The sequence below is a fragment of the Acipenser ruthenus genome, chromosome 39 (assembly GCF_902713425.1).
Source record: "Acipenser ruthenus chromosome 39, fAciRut3.2 maternal haplotype, whole genome shotgun sequence".
Lineage (NCBI taxonomy): Eukaryota > Metazoa > Chordata > Actinopteri > Acipenseriformes > Acipenseridae > Acipenser > Acipenser ruthenus.
This window is the reverse complement of record NC_081227.1, coordinates 6633142-6655907: the sequence shown is the minus strand read 5'-3', so window position 1 is coordinate 6655907 and position 22766 is coordinate 6633142. Positions and strand designations below refer to the sequence as shown.

The following is a 22766-nucleotide window of genomic DNA, read 5'->3' as shown; positions in this document are numbered from 1 at the left end:
GCTCCTCAAACCTCCTGCCTTCCACACTGCAGCCCAGCGCTTTCTTTATCTAACCACTGAGCTCCTCAAACCCCCTGCCTTCCACACTGCAGCCCAGCGCTTTCTTTATCTAACCACTGAGCTCCTCAAACCCCCTGCCTTCCACACTGCAGCCCAGCGCTTTCTTTATCTAACCACTGAGCTCCTCAAACCCCCTGCCTTCCACACTGCAGCCCAGCGCTTTCTTTATCTAACCACTGAGCTCCTCAAACCCCCTGCCTTCCACACTGCAGCCCAGCACTTTCTTTATCTAACCACTGAGCTCCTCAAACCTCCTGCCTTCCACACTGCAGCCCAGCGCTTTCTTCATCTAACCACTGAGCTCCTCAAACCCCCTGCCTTCCACACTGCAGCCCAGCGCTTTCTTTATCTAACCACTGAGCTCCTCAAACCCCCTGCCTTCCACACTGCAGCCCAGCGCTTTCTTTATCTAACCACTGAGCTCCTCAAACCCCCTGCCTTCCACACTGCAGCCCAGCACTTGCTTTCTCAATTTTCTTTCTCTAACCCCTGAATTACTTGTGGCACTTTGGAAGAATGCTTTGGAACACGACGTTATGAAATCATCTACACACACTGCTCTCTTTGTTTTTTTTCAGTACATTTTTTTTTTGTGCTCCCTCCCGCCTCCCCCCACCCCCCCCCCCCAAAAAAAAAAACAAAACTGAAATGACCATTATTAGCGTTCCGGGGGACAGAGCAGGTGGGGCAGTGATGTCATGTCTGACACAGTGACTCTTGTTTGCTGTCCCGGGACAGCTAAGGCTCTTGTGCAAAGACGTTATTAAAACATGTGATCAGCACAGCACATGCCTCGAACAGGAATTACTTCTCTTATATCACATGGATTAGAAACGCTACCAGACTGTAAACTGTGACTCCTAACACACGCGCACACACACGCACACACACACACACACACACGCTGACACACACACGCTGACACACACACGCTGACACACACACACACACACACACACACACGCTGACACACACACGCACACACACACACACACACACACACGCTGACACACACACGCACACACACACACACATGCACACACACTGGGAGCTGTGTGTAAAGCACTGTTCGTTCCGTAACCACAGTAGTACCCCTTATAAAGGTTTGCCACTGTCTTTCCCATATAACTTTTCCCATAGTAATGCTATGCATTTCACATCGTTTATCCTGGCTTGCCATGTTACTATGCTTTGCCGTACCTCGCTATTCTTCATGATGCTTACCTTTGCTTTACCGCGCTTTCACTGTGATTTATTACACTTTGCTGTGCTTTTACTGCGGGTCATTTCTATAACGCACTCCTTGCTGCTTCCTCATCTGTTCTCTTTAGGCAAACACAACAGCTGCCTCTCTTCCTCCCTCCCTCCCTCTTTCCCTCTCTCCCCCTCTCCCCATCGTCCCTTCTGAAGAAACTGCCTTTCCAGGCTGGAGCTGCTGGTGCCAAAGCTAAGCGAGACTCCGGTCCAGCCTCTGGGGAGCAGGCTGCAGTGCAAAGTGAAATCCTTCCCCGGGCTCAGCACTTAGTCGGCTGGATTCAGGCACTACGTCTGTTTATTTAATATTCAGTCAGCTGTGGGGAGTTGGGTTAGCCACAGCTTATGAAAGTCATTCAGCGTGACTGAGAACCCCCCCCCCCCCTTATCTCCTCTCTCCTCACACACAGCTACATACTGCCCCCAGTAACCGTGACAACTACACTGAAGCTGACTGAGAGAGGCCTACTCAAGTTTTGAGGCTGAGTGAAACCAGGCCACTAAATTTACACATGCTCCCCACCTTCAGAGTGATAATGTAGGCTTCCAGAAAGAAAGAAAAAAGATAACAACAACAATAATAATAATAATAATAATAATAATAATAATAATAATAATAATAATAATAATAATGTATTCCTGTAAAAAAAACAAAAAACATGTATTTATGATTTTTATTTTTTTCTTCTGGACAAAATATTGTTTTTGTCAGAGATGCCAAGGTCAGAACATCCAGTGCGGTTTGAAGAAAATGTATGCCAAAAACAGTTACAAAAAACAAGTGAGTCTCACTCAGAATGAGTGAGACTGGCCATGTCTGTTAAGTTGTTTCGTGTTAATTGGCTTAATATTTGATTGAGGAATTCAACAGGGTTTGATAACAAGTCTGCTGAATACAGTGACAGGTGACATTGTGTGTGTATGTGTGTGTGTGTGTGTGACATCGATAGTGTGTACTGGTCATAGCCAAGGGCGTAGGTTTGGTTTGAACATTGGTGGGGACACAATTTTGTAGGGGGGCGGAGTCACGGTCGCTAGTGGGGTTCGGGGGTATGCCCCCCCCGGGAAGAAATTTTTTAGGAGACAGCTGTTAAATGGTAACTTCTGGTGGCTTGAAATGAATGCTGGACATGAATCGAGGACAATTTGATTGACATGAAGTTGGCTGGTATACACTTAAAACACTATGATAAAGTGTCCCTCCTGGAAGCTGGTTTGACATCCCTGCTGTAGAATTACTAATAACCTGAATTATAACCTATCCCAGCCTTACTGTAAGCTACCAATACCCCTGGCGCTACAAGCATGAGCACATGCACGCTCACGTGCTCTGCCTGCCTCTCCTGTGTCTGTGCTGCTGCTCGTACCTGGGTGCATTGCTTCATTTAGCTGATAAAATAATAAATTGATGCATGCCATATAGAGAGAAAATATATGGCTATGCTAACTTATACAGCATTAGCCTACTATTATATCACAATGTGCCTCAAACAATAATATCTCAAAACTGAGTCTAACACTTTCACTGTTATAATCACTAAGCCATTACAGACCTCACCTGCGACCCTGTTGCTTCACCTGCCTCTGTACTGCTTTTACCAGGTTGCACTGCTTCACTCGCCTGATAAAATGATAAATTGATGCATGCTGTTTAGAGAGAAAGTATGACTGCTAACTTCATTAGTAAATTATTTTTACATTTGCTAGAGAATCATTATCAATTGTGTTTATTACTTTAATAACATCTTCCTACTTACACTTTGACTTTTTGTAAAAAAAACTTCCTTATGTCCATCTTTCTTTTTTTGGTTGCTATTATGCTTTAGTCACCTAAAGCCAAATTGAAGTGATTAGCTAACGTTAGTTGGATGACGATATCAAAACATACTCACGCACACTCACACACTCTTTCTCTCACACACATAATGATTTAGCTGTGAAACAAGCTAGCTAGCCACCAAGGACGTGGGGTTATCAGCTAGTAATGGGTCGCTAACGTAATAGGTAGGTAGGTAAGTCGGTAGGTTTATTTTCTCAAACTATGTTGCTGATGAGCTGACAATACCTTCAGCCCCGGCACCTGGCTTTCATTCAGTCAGTGGCTCACACTCCTATCAGACTGACCGGCAAGCGGCAGCTTCAGATGAGCGTCTTTCCAGAGTCCAGCCTAAGCCAGCGGGTCTCAACCTTTTTTTACTCACGCCCCACTGAAATGTATTTGTATATCTGTCGTCGTCGTCCCCCGCCCCCGTTTAATTGGACTTTTTAATATATATTTTTTATTACTGCCTATATAATATAGAGCGTTTATTTAGCCGCCTGGATAGTCACACTGTCCATTCAATCAAATATATGTTCGTGTTCGCTTTTTACACACACGATACAAAAATATCAAGCAAGGAGTAAGTTAGTTACAAAGGGAGGAAGGAGGAGGATTGAAATAATGTGACAACGCATTAACCAACAAACACAAACATCGAATTAAACGGATTATATTTATTCTTATTTTTTAAAATAAATGTGAAAATTGTGGCACAATATACACCGTTTAAGAATGACTAGAATTTTCCTTATTTTAAACCCGGAGAGTTACCTTTCACGCCCGAGTCCTTGTGCACTTTCGCACTTCAATGAAAACAACACACTCTGGTGGTCCCTGACGTCAGCCGCGCACTGAGTCCGTGTTACAGTGATGCATTATGGAAGGGCCTAAGCCAATCAAATTAGCGTTTTTTTGGGGGGGTTTGGAGGAGGAGGGAGGAGTAACGAGGTGGGGGGGGGGGGGGGCTTGAGAGAGTTAACCCTTTGTGGAGCAGATAAAATGACTTGACAAAAGACGTTTCAGATTTATCAAAATTATTGGTAGGGACAATTCAACGGTCCCTTGACATTGGTAGGGACATGTCCCTACCGTCCCTAGCTAAATCTACGCCGGTGGTCATAGCTGGTGGTTTACTGGTTTTCCAGCTGGCTGCTGGTTCAGGAGCTGGTTAAGTTGGTCTTTTAAAAACCCCTTTACTGTAAAGTTGTCAGGTCAGCTGTTTCTAGTCTGACCTCCCAGACAGATCTGTGTGCAGTAACCCTTGTCTAAGACTGTACAGTATAAACCTGACCAGCAAGAGGCCGGTTCTCTTTGCTCGTAGTTGCTGTGATTTTTTGACACGGGTATAGGAATGTCTTGTCAGGCAAATTCGGGACTGCGATTGGTTGATTTCTTAAACATGATTAATAATTATTCACTCTGTCACAGACCTTTAAGAGGGTCTCGGAGCTGGAGTAAGGGGGTCAGGAGCTAGGGGGAGGAACGACGGGACTGACAGATGGGGGTCACAGATCAAACCAACCTCCCGCCCCGTGCTTTCAGACAGCAACACGCTGGCTCGTTCACACTGCAGCACTGCGGCAGCCGCGCTCTCCTGCTCCTCTCTCTCTCTCGGACCGTATCTCTGTCATAACAACATAACAAAACATAACACAAGCTGGGGAGAGAGAAGAGGCCGTTCAGCCCATCGAGGCTCGTCCCTTCCTAGCCTTGTTTCCCCCTGTGAAGTGGGACTACTTTAGTGGCACACAATCAAATCTTTTTTTAATGTTCCCAGTGTTTTAGATACTTCAGCCAGTGTGCTATTCCATGTATTTATAACTCACAGTTAAAAAAAACCTCCCTTAATTCTGTGACATCTCATAAGGGCAGCAGTGTGGAGTAGTGGTTAGGGCTCTGGACTCTTGCCCGGAGGGTCTTGGGTTCAATCCCAGGTGGGGGACGCTGCTGCTGTACCCTTGAGCAAGGTACGTTACCTAGATTGCTCCAGTAAAAACCCAACTGTATAAATGGGTAATTATATGTAAGAATAATGTGATATCTTGTAATAATTGTAAGTCGCCCTGGATAAGAGCGTCTGCTAAGAAATAAATAATAATAATATCCTTTCTCTCTCCCCAGGCAGCGATGCTGCTCCAGTCCAGGTTTTGGTTCCCTCCAGTTTCAAAGGTTGAAATTATAAACTCACAGTCAGCACTAATAGGTTTTGAACTGGCGCGCACACACAGAAACAGGCGGATGAAACAGTCGAAGCCCACAGTTGTGGTCTAATTGACCGGGGTGCGAGGTGTAATGAGTTTGTTCATAGTCCCCCGGGGAGAGAGGAGAAGGAAGCAAGGTCGGCCTCTCACTGCCTTCCTCGAAAAATAACATTTATGCAAACAGGAAGCTCCACATTTCCCAGTGATTGGAAACAAATGTGAGCTGGATGAGAGAGAGCCTGACTCCAGGAGAAAGTGAAGAGTGTGTATGGACAGGCAGCTTTTAAAAGGAGCTCTCTCCCCTCCCTGTCAAGGACACCAGGCTACCGTCTCAAAGCTATCTACTCTATTCAGCATCCGCACAGCTATTTAAGAAAGGAGAAACGCACCCAGCAGCTTCCCCAAACCAGATATAAACAACTAAGACCCTTAACGTTTTAGAATTGAAATGGTGTTTCAGAGCAGCTTCCCTCGAGTGCTAGGTCCAGATGATTAGAAAGTAAGTTTACAGCATCAACGCGCCGTATCATTGATGTGGCAAACGTACTTTCTAATCACCCTGTGTATGAAACAATAAAAAGATTGCTTCAATTCCAAACAAGAATATGCAACAAAGAGAAAGTTTCAGTTTGAAGTCACAGCGGTGAGTGAAACAGCAGTCCGTACCCTGTGATTATTCATCAAACAGGAGTCACTTCAGCCCATGCCCTGCAGCACCTACTGATCTGTAGCGAGGAGCTGCTTCTCATTTGAGCAGTGTTTGGAAAGCACAGCGGCCTCACAAAGTCTCTTCTCAGCCTGGAGTGCGAGGGCAGGACTGCCTGCATGCTGGTTACACACTCACGCCACCCGCTGGCTGCATGCCCCAACTGCAGGCTCCTTTGCTTCTTAAAGGAAATAACAATTTGTTTGTCTTAAAGGGAAAGTCAGACAAATTGATTGCCCTCCAATTTTTTTTTTACAGCATGCTTGATGTTGAAAACTGCAGTTATATCGTATCTATATATTAGTCTGAGTTATAGCTATATCTATATCCATATTATATTTCAGGCATATAGAGAGTGATATACATGAGTTTATATATAACCCCCCAAATCCCAAATTTCTCCCAAATCCCCAGATCCCAAACCTAGGGATCCAGTTTGCGGCGAGCAGGAGATTAAAACCCCAGAATGTTTTGAGTTCCCTTGCAGGAATTGTGAAATCCCGGGACCCTTACCAGGAAAAGCAGGACAGGTGGCAGCCATCTCCAGTAATCCGATCCCAGCGTGGCAGCCTCTTAGTGCACGCAGCCAGGCCCCTGCCCCAGGGAGGAATGCAGCAGGTGATAAACACACTGAATTACACAGCTCTGAGCTGCATTGGCTCATAAAGAACAGGGCTGAGGCTCGTGCAAGTGTGAGCTAATGAGAACTGACTGCTGTGATTTATTCCCACTTAAAGTGTTTCTGCTTTGTAAGCAGGGATGGAAATAACAAGACTCCCACTGCATAGCAGTTTGATCCATTTACCTATGAGCTTAATGACACACAGCTGCTACCTGTAAACTATGGGTAATCAAGTTCCTAGTAAAGTCTGGAATGGGTGAAGCTGCTGTGCAATAGGAGTCTTATTTCCATCTCTGGTAAGTCACATAACTGAGGAGCAGTTATTGTGGTCAGTTGAAGTAGGCAAAGGTGAACACAAATGTTTCCATCATGACTGCATTAGGCTTACCATATTAAATTAAAAATTACATTTCCTCCTTTGTTATTTTCCCCTGCTTATCCATTTTTTATCATGCTTTACCACATCTCTCATTGCACTACCATGCTTTTACTGTGCTTTACTACACTTTTCTGTGCGTGTGCCCTTTTTCTCTGTCCTGTCATCTTTCCTCCCTCCCTCTATCCTTTGTTCCTGCTCCCCCTCTCTCCCTCCCCTCCTCTGTAGATTATCTCCCTCCGTCTCTCTTATCTTTCTTTCCTCCCTCTCCCCTTTTCTCTTCTCTCGCTCGTTTACTCGCTCATCTTTCCTCACTCCCTCCCCTCTCTCGATCTCTTATCTCTCTCTCTGTCTCCTCCATCATCCCTCTGTCAGGTGAAATTGATCTCTGCTGACTGACTGACTGCTTGCCTGCCTGCCTGTGTGTCTGCTAGCTCTACATCCTGAATCCTGAAACGTCAGCTCTTCCCAATTCCTTAGCGTCTTTCTGTGTGTGGTATGCAATTGTTCTGTGTTCATTATTTCCCAGAGCTTACTAACTATTCAAGCCATGAGAATCCTTCTGAAAAGACTCCTCAGTGACATGGGGGACATCAGCGTTGGCCAGGCTTCAGCGCACCTGTACAATCAAGATGAGGAGTCTTTTCAGAAGCCTTGTCTTGGCTGGAATAGCTGGTAAGCGTGGCTAATAATCAGATTCAGACAGATCACACATAAGAGGTACTAGGATGATGTGGATGACATACACACTTGTTATGTAATGTATTGCTGTTCAATATTCTTGAAATCATCGCCAGACCCCAGCAGCATGACGGAGAGAGCTGTTAATCAACACTGCCCTCTACAGGCACTGTCTAAGAAAGACAGCTGGTTCGTTTTGTATAGGCAATGTTCTGTGTAGGGACCATGTTTGGCACAAAAAACCCTGGCAAAGGCACGTCTGTGTAGAAACGCTGGTGTCTTTATGAATTAAAGATGAATTTTGGCGCGCGATTGAGTGTACGGTTCTTTCTTTTTCTATAAGCCCAAAAAAACAAAATATATGCATAAATATGGTTTCTTTATTTCAAGGCAGAAAGAGGAGAAATGCACAGGCTAGTTCTTCAGGTGGGGTCTCTGTTCTCACGCAGCATAGGGCAGGGTGACCAGGGCACCAGATTCACACCGCACTGCATTCTGGTTACTGTAGTCCTACAAACTGGAGAGAGGCGAGGGGAGGGGGGAGGAAAGGGAGAGAGGAGAGACGATGGGGGAGGGACACAGCAGAGGGGGGAGAAGGGAAAGGAAGAGAGCAGAGGGGGGAGAGGGAAAAGGGGAGTGGTTATACAAACTCAGTCATCATTATGGATGTATCACTTCACTTCTTGTGTCTTAACAGCTTTTTCTTTTTGTGTGGTTCCTCGTAAGGAGGCTGGGTGCGAAGCAGCGATCCCGCGCAGAGGAAAAGGGGACAGAATCCTCAATGGCAGTGCATCACACCACCCTGCCCGTTACACAAGGATGTACCGAGCACTGCCACTCCGCTTGTCTTGCAGGTCCCTCTACAAGATTACAATGAGGATTGTCGAATCCGTAATAAGAGCTCACATCTCCCAGCTCCCTTCACTATCCCATCTCCCTACCTCCCTTCACTATCCCCTCACCCCAGCTCACACACAAACAGCTAATAGGTAGATCAGCTTTGCTTGCATTACAGAGGAGGAATTCTCCATACTGGTCTTTTCTATTTATTTGGTTTGTTTCCTAGCTGCGGCAGGGAGACTTCGCCCACAGTGTTGCCCTCTCCTCCCTCCCCGCTGCCTCAAGGCTTCCTCTGCTCAGGATCAGTGTGGGTGTCGTGTTATTAGCATATTTTAATGCTGAGCGCTGTGGCAGACAGACTTGTCAACCCGTCAGCACTCTGGCAGAGTGTCAGCCTCTAGGAAGAACTAAACATCTTTCTAATAAAGGATTTCACCACTGACAGATAGATACAGACAGACACAGAGCGAGCGAGAGAGAGAGACAGAGACAGACAGAGAGAGAGAGAGAGAGACAGAGACAGAGACAGGACAAAGACAGACTAGCACCTAGATGTTGTCCAAAGTTAAAATAATTGAAGAAACAAAACGTACAACTTACATGTTAACATTTTTATCTTTTGTTCTTTACTCTGCTTTACAAAGAAATGCATAGATAAAAGGACTGGGGTGTTTTTAGCACATACAGTGGCTCTCAAAAGTATTCACCCCCCTTGGACTTTTCCACATTTTATTGTGTTAGAACATGGAATCAAAATGGATTTAATTAAGATTTTTGCCACTGATCAACACAAAAATAGTCCATAATGTCAAAGTGAAAAATAAAATCTACAAATTGTTCTAAGTTAATTACAAATACAAAACAGAAAATAATTGATTGCATAAGTGTTCACCCCCTTGAGTCAATATTTGGTAGAGGCACCTTTGGCAGCAATTACAGCCATGAGTCTATTTGGATAAGTCTCTACCAGCTTTGCACATCTGGACACTGGTCTCTTGCAGACTTCAGCAGGTTTTCCTTCAGGATTTCTCTGTACTTTGCTGCATCCATTTTGCCCTCTATCTTCACGAGCTTTCCAGGCCCTGACGCAGAGAAGCATCCCCATAGCATGATGCTGCCACCACCATGCTTCACGGTAGGGATGGTGTTCTCAGGATGATGTGCGGTGTTAGGCTTGCGCCAAACATAGCGCTTAGCGTTGATGCCATAAAGCTCTATTTTGGTCTCATCAGACCATAGAATCTTCTTCCACTTGGTCTCAGAGTCTCCCACATGCCTTCTGGCAAACTCTAGCCGAGATCTGATGTGAGTTTTTTTCAACAATGGCTTTCTTTTTGCCACTCTCCCATAAGGCCAGTTTTGTGAAGCACCCGGGCTATTGTTGCCATATGCACAGTGTCTCCCGGCTCAGCCGTGGAACACTGTAACTCCTTTAGAGTTGCCATAGGCCTCTTGGTGGCCTCCCTGACTAGTGCCCTTCTCACCCGGATACTCAGTTTTTGAGGACGGCCTGTTCTAGACAGATTCACAGTTGTGCCATATTCTCTCTAATAATGGACTTTACTGTGCTCTGAGAGATATTCAATGCCTTGGAAATGTTCTTATATCCTACCCCTGATTGGTGCTTTTGAAGAACCTTATTCCGGATTTGCTTTGAATGTTCCTTCATCTTCATGATGTAGTTTTTGTTAGGAAATGTACTAACCAACTGTGGGACCTCCCAGAGACAGGTGTATTTAACCTGAAATCATGTGAGACGCCTCAATTGCACACAGGTGGACTCCATTCAACTAATTATGTGACTTCTGAAGACAATTGGTTGCACCAGAGCTTATTTAGGTGTATCATAGGAAAGGGGGTGAATACTTATGCAATCAATTATTTTCTGTTTTATATTTGTAATTCATTTAGAACAATTTGTAGATTTGATTTTTTACAGTGACTGGACTGGAACACAGGGGGTACCCCTCGAGGAGGTGCAACAGGGCGCAGAGACTGAGGACCAGCAGAGTGCACAGCAGCAGGGTCTGCGTGAGAGAGACCAGCAGGGTGTGGAGGGGGGGGGGGGGGGGCAGGGACACACTTCACTCCCCTGCAACAAACAAGAGAGCCCTACACGGAGCGCTCTAGCACCTCCCCTTCACACTGCGCACCCTGCAACAGAACAGCAAACACTACGGCATTACACCAACACCGGAGCAGGACTGTCCAGTCACAGTCCACTCAAGCTTCAACAGCTAAAGAGATCTAGTGAACTGCTTCAGGGTCGGACAGAGGGTTCATCGGTTCAATTAAACAATTTCAAAGCAGGTTTGTCACAAAGCCCCGGACTAGAAGACCTCTTTGGCCAGCCCTGCACTGCACTGTAGTATACTGTAGAGCTCCCTCCATTCAAGTATTCATGGGTTCTGTTCATTCGTCTGGATAATAAAATGCTCATCTGCTGTATTTTACAATAGTTCAGTTTATTTTTTAATGTGCGAGTCACACACACACGCCCACGTATCCTGCAATACCTGACTGAGGAGACACCCTGCACGACAGCACAACTAATTCAAGGGGTCTGAAGTCCTTGTAACATTACATTGGGGGGTTCTCTTCTCAAAGAGTTTTCAGTTGTAAACTGAAAATAAATCTAGAAAGAAGTGCAGAAATGCGCTCAGGCGGTCTCCGGGATTACAAGATCAAAGCATTTTAAAAACCGAAGGACTGTCAAAGAAGGACTCCTAAAACAAAGAGTAACTCAAAAACTTTTATTACTTGTTCAGCTAAACCAGAGAACAGAAGCAATTCTGCCAAGCATCTCGTTTGTTCACAGAGCAGTCAGGGGTGTATTATAAACACCACGTTTCTACACATTATTAATATCACAACAACACACAGACATGGTGAACTATTACTTTTGGTCTTAATTGTATTTAGAACACCCTCTCCCTTCTTGCATATATATTTTATTAAACAGCAACAAGAGAGCGAGCAATTAAAAAAAAACAAGCAGAAAAAAATAAGTCAGGACTCCATGTAAAAAACACAAACAGAAAACGTAGAAAGATTGAAAAAAGAAAACTATTAGACACTTCAAACTGTAAAACACAAGCATGAAACATGATGTCCTACACCTCTATCACACTGCCACATCACCGAGGCTCTTCTGTGAAACACACACGAGCCCAGAGTGTAGAATCTGCTGTTCTGAGCAGCCCTTCAAACCCTTTCCAGTTCCAGATTACATTTCCCAGGTATGTCTGTCACACAGAAATAACTGCCTTGAACCTTTCAAAACTCCTGCTTTTCTAATCGGAGACCCGTGATTTTAAAACACTTTATTTTTTATTTTTTTTTACAAAGAATCCGTGCTTTCTAAATAAAAGAACCACACACACACACACGTGTGAAAAGTACATGCCAGCCAGTCTCTCCCTGATGAAAAACCCCTTTTGAAAAGCAGGTTTTGCTTCGTAGTGCGGTAGACAGGCTGGTCTGTAATCTGGAGTCTCCCTGCGTTCCGGAGTGGGGGTGGGTGGGGTTGAACTGGTTCAGAGGAGGATCAGGGAGCCGCGTCAGCTGGTACGTTTGCGTGCGTCCGTGGCAACGCGCCATTCCCCCAGGGACAGCCCACTGCATCATGTGACAGGAAGCAACACTTTCTGATTGCTGATGATGTCGTTCAGCTGGCACTTGATCCTCAGGAAGTGACGCTTGAACTCCAGCCCATCACCCTGGGAGGGAGGGAGACAGAGAGAGAGAGATGAATACTGTGTAGCGTTTTGACAAGAGTGGACTTTTTAGGCATAATGTAGATCTCGCACTCCCATCAAACCCCCTTCTTAAACAAGCTGAAAACAGAAACTCCACGTGATGCAGAGGCTTCACGCGGGGCAGAACAGATTGAAACGGACGGGCGCAGAACAGAGGTGCGGGTGGTCAGAGACGGGCTGCCTGTCTGCTGCTCCCCCTACCCCCCCACCTTCTCACCTTGGACAGCCTGAAATCCACCAGGATCCGCTCCTCCATCTCCAGAAGGTGCACCTTGAAGATCAGCTTGTTGTTACGCCGGTCAGTGGTGGAGACCGTCACCTAGGAGACATGGCGAGCGTTACCAAGGAGACAGAATCCTGGGGCTCACAGCCCCGGCATTCACCCATTCATTATTCAAGGGCAGTCCAGTCACGGTCCTGGAGGGTCATTCCACTCCAGGTTTAACAAGTAAAATGAGATCATGAACAACTTCAGGGTCTGGATGCAGGTTTAGTTGATTCAATTGAACAATTCAGAACAGGGTTGGAACAAAGAAGTGACAACTTTGGCCAGCCCTGTTTAAGACTTGCATGGATACAAAGCAACTTAGAGAGAATACATCATTTCAAATCACTTTATGCCATCTATTATTCTGCAACGTCCTAATCTGTGTGTCTTTCTCCATCGTTATTTCTGCTTTTAATCAGTATTTTATTCAGTTTCAAATATTCCACTATCTCGGTTCTCTTTTCTTCCTTTTCATGGCGTTTGCCGTCATCATTGTGGGCGGTTCTGGGATCTCTCACCTGATTGGTGCAGCTCTTCTTCCAGGTGTACCCCATCTTCTCACACACATCCTTGAGGCTGGCGTAGGAGCGGTTGGCGTCCAGCTTGGTGAAGAAGCGGGTCATCCTCCGGACCAGCCGCTGCCAGGGGCTCTGCGGAGACAGGGAGGAAGTGAAAGGGCATGGAGGTGAAACGAGGAGGCTGAGCCTTCTTCAGGATGCTAAGAAACGAGGGCAACTGTGTGTGTCGGGGGGCTGTGTGTCACGCTGGGGCAGCGTGTCGCTGGGTACCTGGCTGGAGCCTGGGGTGCCGATGAGCTGGCTGCTCAGCAGCATGTGTTCGGGGCAGGCCGGCTGGGAGAAGCTGATCTGCTGGACCATGGCGTTGAAGCAGGGGGGGCTGGGGTCCCAGGAGGACAGGACAGGCAAGGGCTCCGGCTGAGAGCTGGAGAACTTCACTCTGTCATCACTGCTAAAGGGGAGAGAGCGAGAGAGAAAAGAAAGTCTATCTCCACTTCATTTCCAGCTGTGTCCGCTGGTCCTGGTTTCTGTGCTGCTCTTAACGTATTGGTTAGGGTGAACTGTCTCAACTCCTTTTAAAATCGTTAATTAAGCAATAATCTACTTTTTGCAGCAAGCGCCTCCAAGCCAAACTCAAACTTGCTTGCAAGCCACAAATAAATGACCTTTACAAAGCAGGGATGAAAACAAGCCGCAGCAGTGTGATCCATTCCTGGTTTTCCTAGGAGTTTGAGGACACACATGAGCTTGTTACCTACACACTGCGGCTAAGCAAGCTCGTAGTAAAACCTGGAATGGGTGAAACTGCTACGCAATAGGAGTCTTCGTTCTATCCCTGGAAAGGCTGACAATCTTTCAAGCGAGGAGACAGGCATGCTAGACGAAACAGCTCTGGGGGACGACCATTAAAACCTTGCTTGAGCAGAGCAGTCGACACCGGTGGTCCCGTATCCAGTCCCACACACGCGGGATTCTGTGGTAAGCTTGAAGCCAGTCCGAGCGGTGCTCACCTGCGCAGGCTGCTCAGTGGAGACAGGTCCATGTCCGAGCGGATCTGCTTGCTGAGCGAGCTCGGAGACTCTCCAGAGGTCACTCTTGCACGCTTCACCCCTGCAGGGACATGGCAGAACACAGTCCAAAAAAAAACTCTACACAAATGGAGCTGCTGTCAGAGTCTACCCTTATAAGAGTTTACCATAGTAACAGCACAGCAAAGCGAAAGCACTGGAAGCATTGTAGTGTACTGAGGTATGGTAAAGCGTATTAACAGACATGGTAAGTGCATGGGAAAACTTCAGAAAACAAGGGCAATAAACGACTTTAAGAATCTTCTTCTGGGTATGTATAGTTTTGCACAGTAGAGTAAAAAAGTGGAGTAGTTCATTGTTCCTTTACCTTTAAGCACCTTGGTGTACCAGCGGTCCTTCCTGATGTCTGGGATGGTGAGCCTCTTCTCTGGTTTGTGCTGCAGGACTCTGGTGAGCAGGCCTGAGAGAGAGAGAGAGAGAGAGAGAGAGAGAGAGAGAGAGAGAGAGATGGAGGGATGGGATGGGAATAGGGGGAGGGAGAGGGGAGAGACAGACAGACAGACAGAGAGAAATGAAAGAGACAGAGAAAGGAGAGAGAGAGAGAGAGCGGAGAGAGAGAGTGAGAGAGAGAGAGAGAGAGTTCAAGGGATATCTGTTTGGATGCCAGCTTTCAGGTAGTCTTGCACTTACTGACAGTAACCCGTAGCCAGTAACATGTTCTGCTCTAGAAGACGCAGTGAGGTGAAATTACTCAGGAGGTAAAGCAGCAGTATGCTCTGAAGAGAAACCGCATCCCTGCTGCAGCGTCTGAGGGCCACGTAGCAAACACAAGTGCAGTAACAAAGTAAGATTCGTGCAGCTGAATCCACTCTAAAGGAAGCGTGTGAATGTGAAGGTGCTTTACTGAGTGGAGCTGCATCGATCTTCTTCCAGGGAGTCAGGAAGGTCTTCTTCTGCAGCCAGTCTGCGTACTCCTGACAGCTCTCGCTGGGCTGGTCCCACGGCAGCTCTGAAACAGCATGACAACCCAACCGAGTGCATTACACAGTGCGCAGCAGGGAAGCAACGCGACACTAACACAACACAAGCGACTCACACCCCTACCACAATTAATGCAGAGGAAGGATAAGGACAAAAGATTTCTCTAAAATCCTGAAGAGACCCGTGTGGTGCTGACAGCCTGTGTATTTCATATACATTTCCAGTGGGTCTTATTCCGAGGCTGTAACCTTTTGCTGTGCTTCTCGTGCAGCTGACTGATCTCAAATCTCTTGTCGAGTCTTAAAGGATTCCAATGATTCAGCATCACTTATTTAGGACCGCTATCCTACTCTCCAGCCTGGCTCTCCTAGTCTCCAGCGCTGCAGCGCCTTACCTCCAGCCAGCATGGCGGTCAGCACGATGCCGCAGGACCAGATGTCGACGGGCTCGGCTCGGAACCCGCTGCCAGCCAGCAGCTCGGGCGCCACGTAGGGCAGAGTGCCACACATCTTCATCAGCAGTCGCTCCTTATCTCTGTGCCGGAACACTGTGGCCAGCCCAAAGTCAGAGATCTTCAGGTTATCTGAGAGAGGGACGGAAAGGCATGGGACAGAGAGAGAGAGACAGATATAGATAGATATTTTTCTTTTACAAAATTAAAAAAAAAAAAGTGAACTAAAAAACAGCCCTTCCAAAAATAGAGAAACGAGAAAGGAAGGAAGCAGCTGGAGGGGAGAGAAAGAAGAGATGCACATACGCACACCAGCCACAAGAGGGTGCTCATGTCACACCAGTACTGCACTCTGCACAGGTAGGTTTACTGCACTGTGTCTTGAACTAAGATGCAGATTCCAAGCCTGGGGCTGGAGGGGACAGGTCCTCACCTCCCTCATCCAGGAGCAGGTTCTCTGGTTTGATGTCCCTGTGCGTGATCCCAATGCTGTGCAGGTACTCCTGAGAGCAGAGCAGAACAGAACAGGAACGTCAGGAGGGGCAATCAGAGCGGGACAAAACAGCACACTCCCCACTCCACCTATCAGAGCTGGATCACACAGCACACTCCCCCACTCCAGCTATCAGAGCTGGATCACACAGCACACTCCCCACTCCACCTATCAGAGCTGGATCACACATCACACTCCCCACTCCAGCTATCAGAGCTGGATCACACAGCACACTCCAGCTATCAGAGCTGGATCACACAGCACACTCCAGCTATCAGAGCTGGATCACACATCACACTCCAGCTATCAGAGCTGGATCACACAGCACACTCCAGCTATCAGAGCTGGATCACACAGCACACTCCAGCTATCAGAGCTGGATCACACAGCACACTCCAGCTATCAGAGCTGGATCACACAGCACACTCCAGCTATCAGAGCTGGATCACACAGCACACTCCAGCTATCAGAGCTGGATCACACAGCACACTCCAGCTATCAGAGCTGGATCACACAGCACACTCACCACTCCAGCTATCAGAGCTGGATCACACAGCACACTCACCACTCCAGCTATGAGCTGCTGGAAAAACTTCTGTGCTTCCATCTCGGGCATCCCCACGTCAGGCTCTGTGAGACACAGACAGAGTGAGGGGAGGGTCAGCCTCACTGTGTATATACAGACACACACACACACACACACACACACACACACACAGACAGAGTGAGGGGAGGGTCAGCCTCACTGTGTATATACAGACACACATACACACACACACAGACACACACAGCTCTCCTACACCACTGTCAGACACAGACAGAGTGAGGGGAGGGTCAGCCTCACTGGGTATATACAGACACACACACACACACACACACACACACACACACACACACACACACACAGACAGAGTGAGGGGAGGGTCAGCCTCACTGTGTATATACAGACACACACACACACACACACACACAGACAGAGTGAGGGGAGGGTCAGCCTCACTGTGTATATACAGACACACACACACACACACACAGACAGAGTGAGGGGAGGGTCAGCCTCACTGTGTATATACAGACACACATACACACACACACACACACACACACACACAGCTCTCCTACACCACTGTCAGACACAGACAGAGTGAGGGGAGGGTCAGCCTCACTGGGTATATACAGACACACACACACACACACACACAGCTCTCCTACACCACTGTCAGACACAGACAGAGTGAGGGGAGGGTCAACCTCACTGGGTATATACAGACACACACACACACACACACACACACACACAGAGTGAGGGGAGGGTCAGCCTCACTGTGTATATACAGACACACATACACACACACACACACACACACAGACAGAGTGAGGGGAGGGTCAGCCTCACTGTGAATATACAGACACACACACACACACACACAGCTCTCCTACACCACTGTCAGACACAGACAGAGTGAGGGGAGGGTCAGCCTCACTGGGTATATACAGACACACACACACACACACAGCTCTCCTACACCACTGTCAGACACAGACAGAGTGAGGGGAGGGTCAGCCTCACTGGGTATATACAGACACACACACACACACAGTCTAATGTAATTGATGATTAAGGGTCACATATGAAACATGCAGGACTGTGGCTCTCCAGAGCCGGGGTTGGCCACCCCTGCTATAAAGCTCGTACTAGCTGACCCCTCCCCAGACCCTCCAACCCCATGCTCTCCCCTCCTCCCCTTGTCATCTCTCCTGCTTAGTGTAGCTAACCCATTGCTAGCGGCATGCTCTCCCTCCTCCCCTCTCCCCTCTCCCCTCCCCATTAGCTGTGTAGCTGACCCCCTCCCCATTGCTAGCAGCGTGCTCCCCTCTCCCTCATCCTGATTACAGTGTAGCTGACCCCCTCCCCAATGCTAGCAGCGTGCTCCCCTCTCCCTCTCCCTCATCCTGATTACAGTGTAGCTGACCCCCTCCCCATTGCTAGCAGCGTGCTCCCCTCTCCCTCATCCTGATTACAGTGTAGCTGACTCCCTCCCCATTGCTAGCAGCGTGCTCCCCTCTCCCTCTCCCTCATCCTGATTACAGTGTAGCTGACTCCCTCCCCATTGCTAGCAGCGTGCTCCCCTCTCCCTCTCCCTGATTACAGTGTAGCTGACCCCCTCCCCATTGCTAGCAGCGTGCTCCCCTCTCCCTCATCCTGATTAGTGTAGCTGACCCCCTCCCCATTGCTAGCAGCGTGCTCCCCTCTCCCTCATCCTGATTACAGTGTAGCTGACCCCCTCCCCACTGCTAGCAGCGTGCTCCCCTCTCCCTCTCCCTCATCCTGATTACAGTGTAGCTGACCCCCTCCCCATTGCTAGCAGCGTGCTCCCCTCTCCCTCTCCCTCATCCTGATTACAGTGTAGCGTCCCCCTCCCAATTGCTAGCAGCGTGCTCCCCTCTCCCTCTCCCTCATCCCGATTACAGTGTAGCTGACCCCCTCCCCATTGCTAGCAGCGTGCTCCCCTCTCCCTCTCCCTGATTACAGTGTAGCTGACCCCCTCCCCATTGCTAGCAGCGTGCTCCCCTCTCCCTCTCCCTCTCCCTCTCCCTGATTACAGTGTAGCGGACCCCCTCCCAATTGCTTGTGGCATGCTCCCTGTTCCCCTCCCTCTCCCTCTCCTCTCACCGATCCTGTCGAAGAGCTCTCCCCCGCTACAGTACTCCAGGAAGAGGTAGTGCACGCTGCCCTCCCTGCGGTGCCCGTAGAAGCGCACGATGCTCTTGTGGGACAGCATCTTGTTCACGCACACCTCCTTCTTGATGTTCTCAGGACAGTCTGTCGCCCGCGCCGTATCCACCACCTTTACTGCCACAGCCTCCTCCGTCTGCCTGTTCACCAGGAGACGCACCCTGAGAGAGGCAGTGGGGGAGAGAGTGAGAGCGGGGGGGGAGAAAGAGAGAGAGAGAAAGAGGAGAGGGAGATGGAGAGAGATGACAGCGGGGGAGAGAAGAGTGAGTGGGGGAGAGATGAGAGAATGGGGAGAAAGAGAGGGAGGAGTGAAGGGGAGAAAGAGAGGAGAGAGAGAGATGAGAGTGGGAGAGGGAGAGAGGAGAGAGTCGGGGAGAAAGTGAGGGTGGAGTGAGAGAGTGGGGAGAGAGATGAGTGAGTGGGGGAGAGAGAGAGGGAGGAGTGAGAGGGGGAGAAAGAAAGGGAGATAGGGGGAGAAAGAGGGAGAGTGGGCAGTGAGAGAGAGAGATAAAGCGCAAAACGACACCAGGGTATATTCAAGCATCTTCCAGAACTATTAAAACACTCAATACTGCCGAATTCAGAATTACTAACAGAAACTTCAATTCAATGACAAACGCCATTGTGGTGCACTACCTCACTGTGAAAATGATACATTTTGTTTAATAAATAAAACGTCACCTCTGCTGTAAACGGCCGTACAAAAGCATGTGCAGGGACGTTCATTCCGAGCCCACGTGGACGCGCTCATACTCACTCTCCGTACGCTCCCTCTCCCAGAGTCTGCACCAGGTCCCAGCCCTGCACAAACGGCACTGCCATCTTCAGAGATCTAGAATACAAATACACAGCACAAGAGAAATGAACGATGCGCCGTGTGTGTCACAACTCTACGCTGCTGTGTGTGACACAACTCTACGCTGCCGTGTGTGTCACAACTCTACGCTGCTGTGTGTGTCAAAACTCTACGCTGCTGTGTGTGTCAAAGCTCTACGCTGCTGTGTGTGTCAAAGCTCTACGCTGCTAGTGCTCTGACAGGCTCTGCTGGAATCTCAATCTCAATCATGTCTACACTGGGGCACCTCTCTCTCTCTCTCTCTCTCTCTCAAATTCAAAGTTGTTTTACTGGCATGGCAACATTAGCGGTACTGCCGAAGCAGTTACAAAGTACAGTACAGAATATAACAATGACATTCGGAACATCAATCTCAAAAGTAAATAATGAAAAGGAATAATTAACTTGAGGTACCATGTAAAACTGAACACTGGTAAACAAACAATCTAACCCTCCTGTCGGTGCCCCCGTGCACAGCGCTCACAGCGCTCACAGCGCGTCCCTCAGCCTGTGACAGGCACACACATACTGGGCAGCCAGTGGGGCTGTGTGTCCCTGCCCCAGAAGGACTGCCACTCTTTCTGGACTGCTCGTGTGGGGGGGATTTTAAAGAATGTGTTTCTTGTTTGGCTGTATTTACTGCAGTGTAATAGAAAGTGCATCTCTGTCTCCACTTCTCCCAGTTCACAGTGACCACACAGCCTCCTGCCTCTGGGCAGCCAGGACTGTCTGTGCCGTCCTGTTTCGATGGCCAGGTGGTGGTCACTGAGCCTGTACTTGGTCAGGATCTGCCTCTGCTTTGTGTCTTTCACCCTGACCAGGGTAAAGTCTCTTTTTTAGGGGCAGATAGCACTCCAGTTTGTTTTGTGTTGTGGTTTCTTTGTCCCAAGGAGTGAGGTAGGAGTTTTTGAGGCGAGATATAACTTGGTTGACTCTGACTGGCATTGTTTTAGCAGTGCTGTCCAGAAGCTGACTCATGTCAGTGTCGCTCAGTGCAGTGAGCTTCAGGACCAGCTGGCTGACGGGACTCTTCTCTGGGCTGAGCTCTTGGCTTGTCAGGGCTTTGTGAGGGGAGGATTTTGGGTCGCTGTGGTTTAAATGAACCCAGTAATTCAGAGCTCTTTTTTTAATATTAAGAATCAGTGGGTAGCGACCCGGAGTGCAGGATGCTCCCTATAGCTCGGGGATCGCCAGTTCGAATCCAGGCTATGCCACTGCCGACCGTGGCTGGGAGTTCCCAGGGGGAGGCGCCCAAATGACCAAGCGAGGAATCCTTGGCTCACCGCATACCAGGATTCGCTGCATTTCTCTGTACTTTTAGTATATTTTTACAGAATTCTGTTGGGTGTTTGTCCCACTTGGTATAGTCCTGCTCTGTGAGTGGACCCCACACTTCACTACCATACAGCGCAATGGGCTGCATGACACTTTCAGGTATTTTTTGCCAGATTCTTATGGGATTCATGTTACACAGCTTCCCCTTAATGGTGTAGAAAGCCCTGCATGCTTTTTCTTTGAAAGCCTTCACTGCCAGGTTAAAGCTCCCTGATGCACTGGTAGGTAGGTGTAGCTGGTGCTGTGCTCCAGGTGTTGTTGCCCAGACTGAAGCGGTACCCGTTTCCATGAGATCAGGCTTTTTTCTGGAAGTCCATAACTCTGGTCTTGTCCAGGTTTACTGCCAGTACTGCTCTAGCAGTGCCAGGCTCTGCTGCAGACCCCGCTCTGTGGGTGACAGCAGGACCAGGTCATCTGCATAGAGCAGGAATTTCATTTCTGTGTCCTGTAGAGCGAGGCCAGGGGCTGCAGACTGCTCCAGCACTGTGGCCAGCTCGTTGATAGAGATGTTGAACAGTGTTGGGCTCAGACTGCAGCCCTGTCTCACTCCACGCCTCTGTGTGAAGAACTGTGTTCTTTTGTTACCAATTTTGACACCGCACTTACTGTAATAAAGTCAATGCGTTCAGAAAGTATGTCACATACTTTACCACCTACACCCCTCTCCCTCTCAAACCCACTTCGATTTGATGCAGCTAAAAACTTTAACCCAACTCGGGCGCAAAATAAATTTAAATATAAAAACTTACAACAACAGCGTCTTATTTCTGAACGTCTTGTTTTGCAAAACCGTCAGCCTTTCAACTACGTGCCACTGTGTTTCATAAATAAACAATTCCGCACTAGTCTGGTTATTTTATATGCGTGATGCAACTTTTGTTTACTCGTCCCTCAAAGTACCGTGCACAGTGATAGCTGTCTCTGTCTGCAACCAACCTCCTTTCCGCCGTGTCTCCCTCGCTGTTGCAGGTCTCTGTTTACCGGTAGCGCGCTTCACATCCCCCGGTCTGTATAGGTTTCTCTGCGCCGGGTCTCTCCAAAGCAATGCATTCACTTTGGCGCGCTATCTGCAGCCAGAACCGCCCTCTCCGACGCTCCTTCCGCTGTCAACCGTACACTTCCTGGAAACCGTCTTCTGCTGCTTTTTGTTAATGGCTCTGAAGCTTATTATCGCCACCTAGTGTTTGTTTTGATTATAGTTATTGTGAGCCCGGCGATTCTATTTTTTTTTTTTAAGACTCTCCCTGTTTTCCTAATGAATTTCCACACCCCTTTCTATTCTATTACCATCCCCTATGTCGTCCCTAAAAAATTGCATTTCACGCAGGGCCTGATTTGAGGTTGAGTTGGATCAGTTTAAAAATTCAAGAGTAGTTGGATCAAAGACCTGGACTGGACTAGCAGGGACCCGGTGGCTCCCCTCTGCTTTAGATCAATCGAGCAGACTACATCCAGTCCGGGTCTTTCTTCCAACCACGTCCTGAATTATCACATGAAATCTATTGACCCACTGATGACGTCCTAAAGCACCTAATCACAGATCTGTTGAACCTGGACTGGAGCAGCACTCCAGGACCTTAAATGAATAACAAATAAATATGCCACTGCAGCCACACACACAGCTATATGATTGCTCACCCCTCAGGTCTGCAAGCACTGTATCATATACAGCAGAAGGAACAGGTCACCCCAGCTACTCCAGTCCAGTCCATTTTATTCCATTTCAGGACTTTGTTCCAAGCAGGCCCTCATTTTGCATTTATTGATTGGAGTTCACTTAAATATTAATAAAAAGGTTGG

General features: G+C 48.0%; 1 protein-coding gene across 2 annotated transcripts; it reads right to left on the bottom strand.

Annotated features, from left to right (window-relative positions):
- Positions 1–11300: 11300 nt before the first annotated feature.
- LOC117397432 (serine/threonine-protein kinase Chk1) lies at positions 11301–22135 on the bottom strand. Of its 2 annotated transcripts, none has more exons than XM_059009689.1 (13): positions 21903–22135; positions 19554–19628; positions 18734–18957; positions 16625–16689; positions 16000–16069; positions 15510–15698; positions 15039–15143; positions 14502–14594; positions 14117–14216; positions 13377–13554; positions 13107–13238; positions 12538–12639; positions 11301–12281 (listed from the first exon to the last, which is right to left on the bottom strand). In XM_059009689.1, the coding sequence occupies exons 2-13, from the start codon at positions 19616–19618 to the stop codon at positions 12186–12188; spliced, it is 1419 nt and encodes a 472-aa protein (XP_058865672.1). In that variant the 5' UTR covers positions 19619–19628; positions 21903–22135; the 3' UTR covers positions 11301–12185. The 2 variants fall into 2 exon arrangements, with proteins under 2 accessions (XP_058865672.1, XP_058865671.1); XM_059009688.1 differs by having other exon boundaries at positions 13377–13557; positions 21903–22124.
- Positions 22136–22766: the final 631 nt, after the last annotated feature.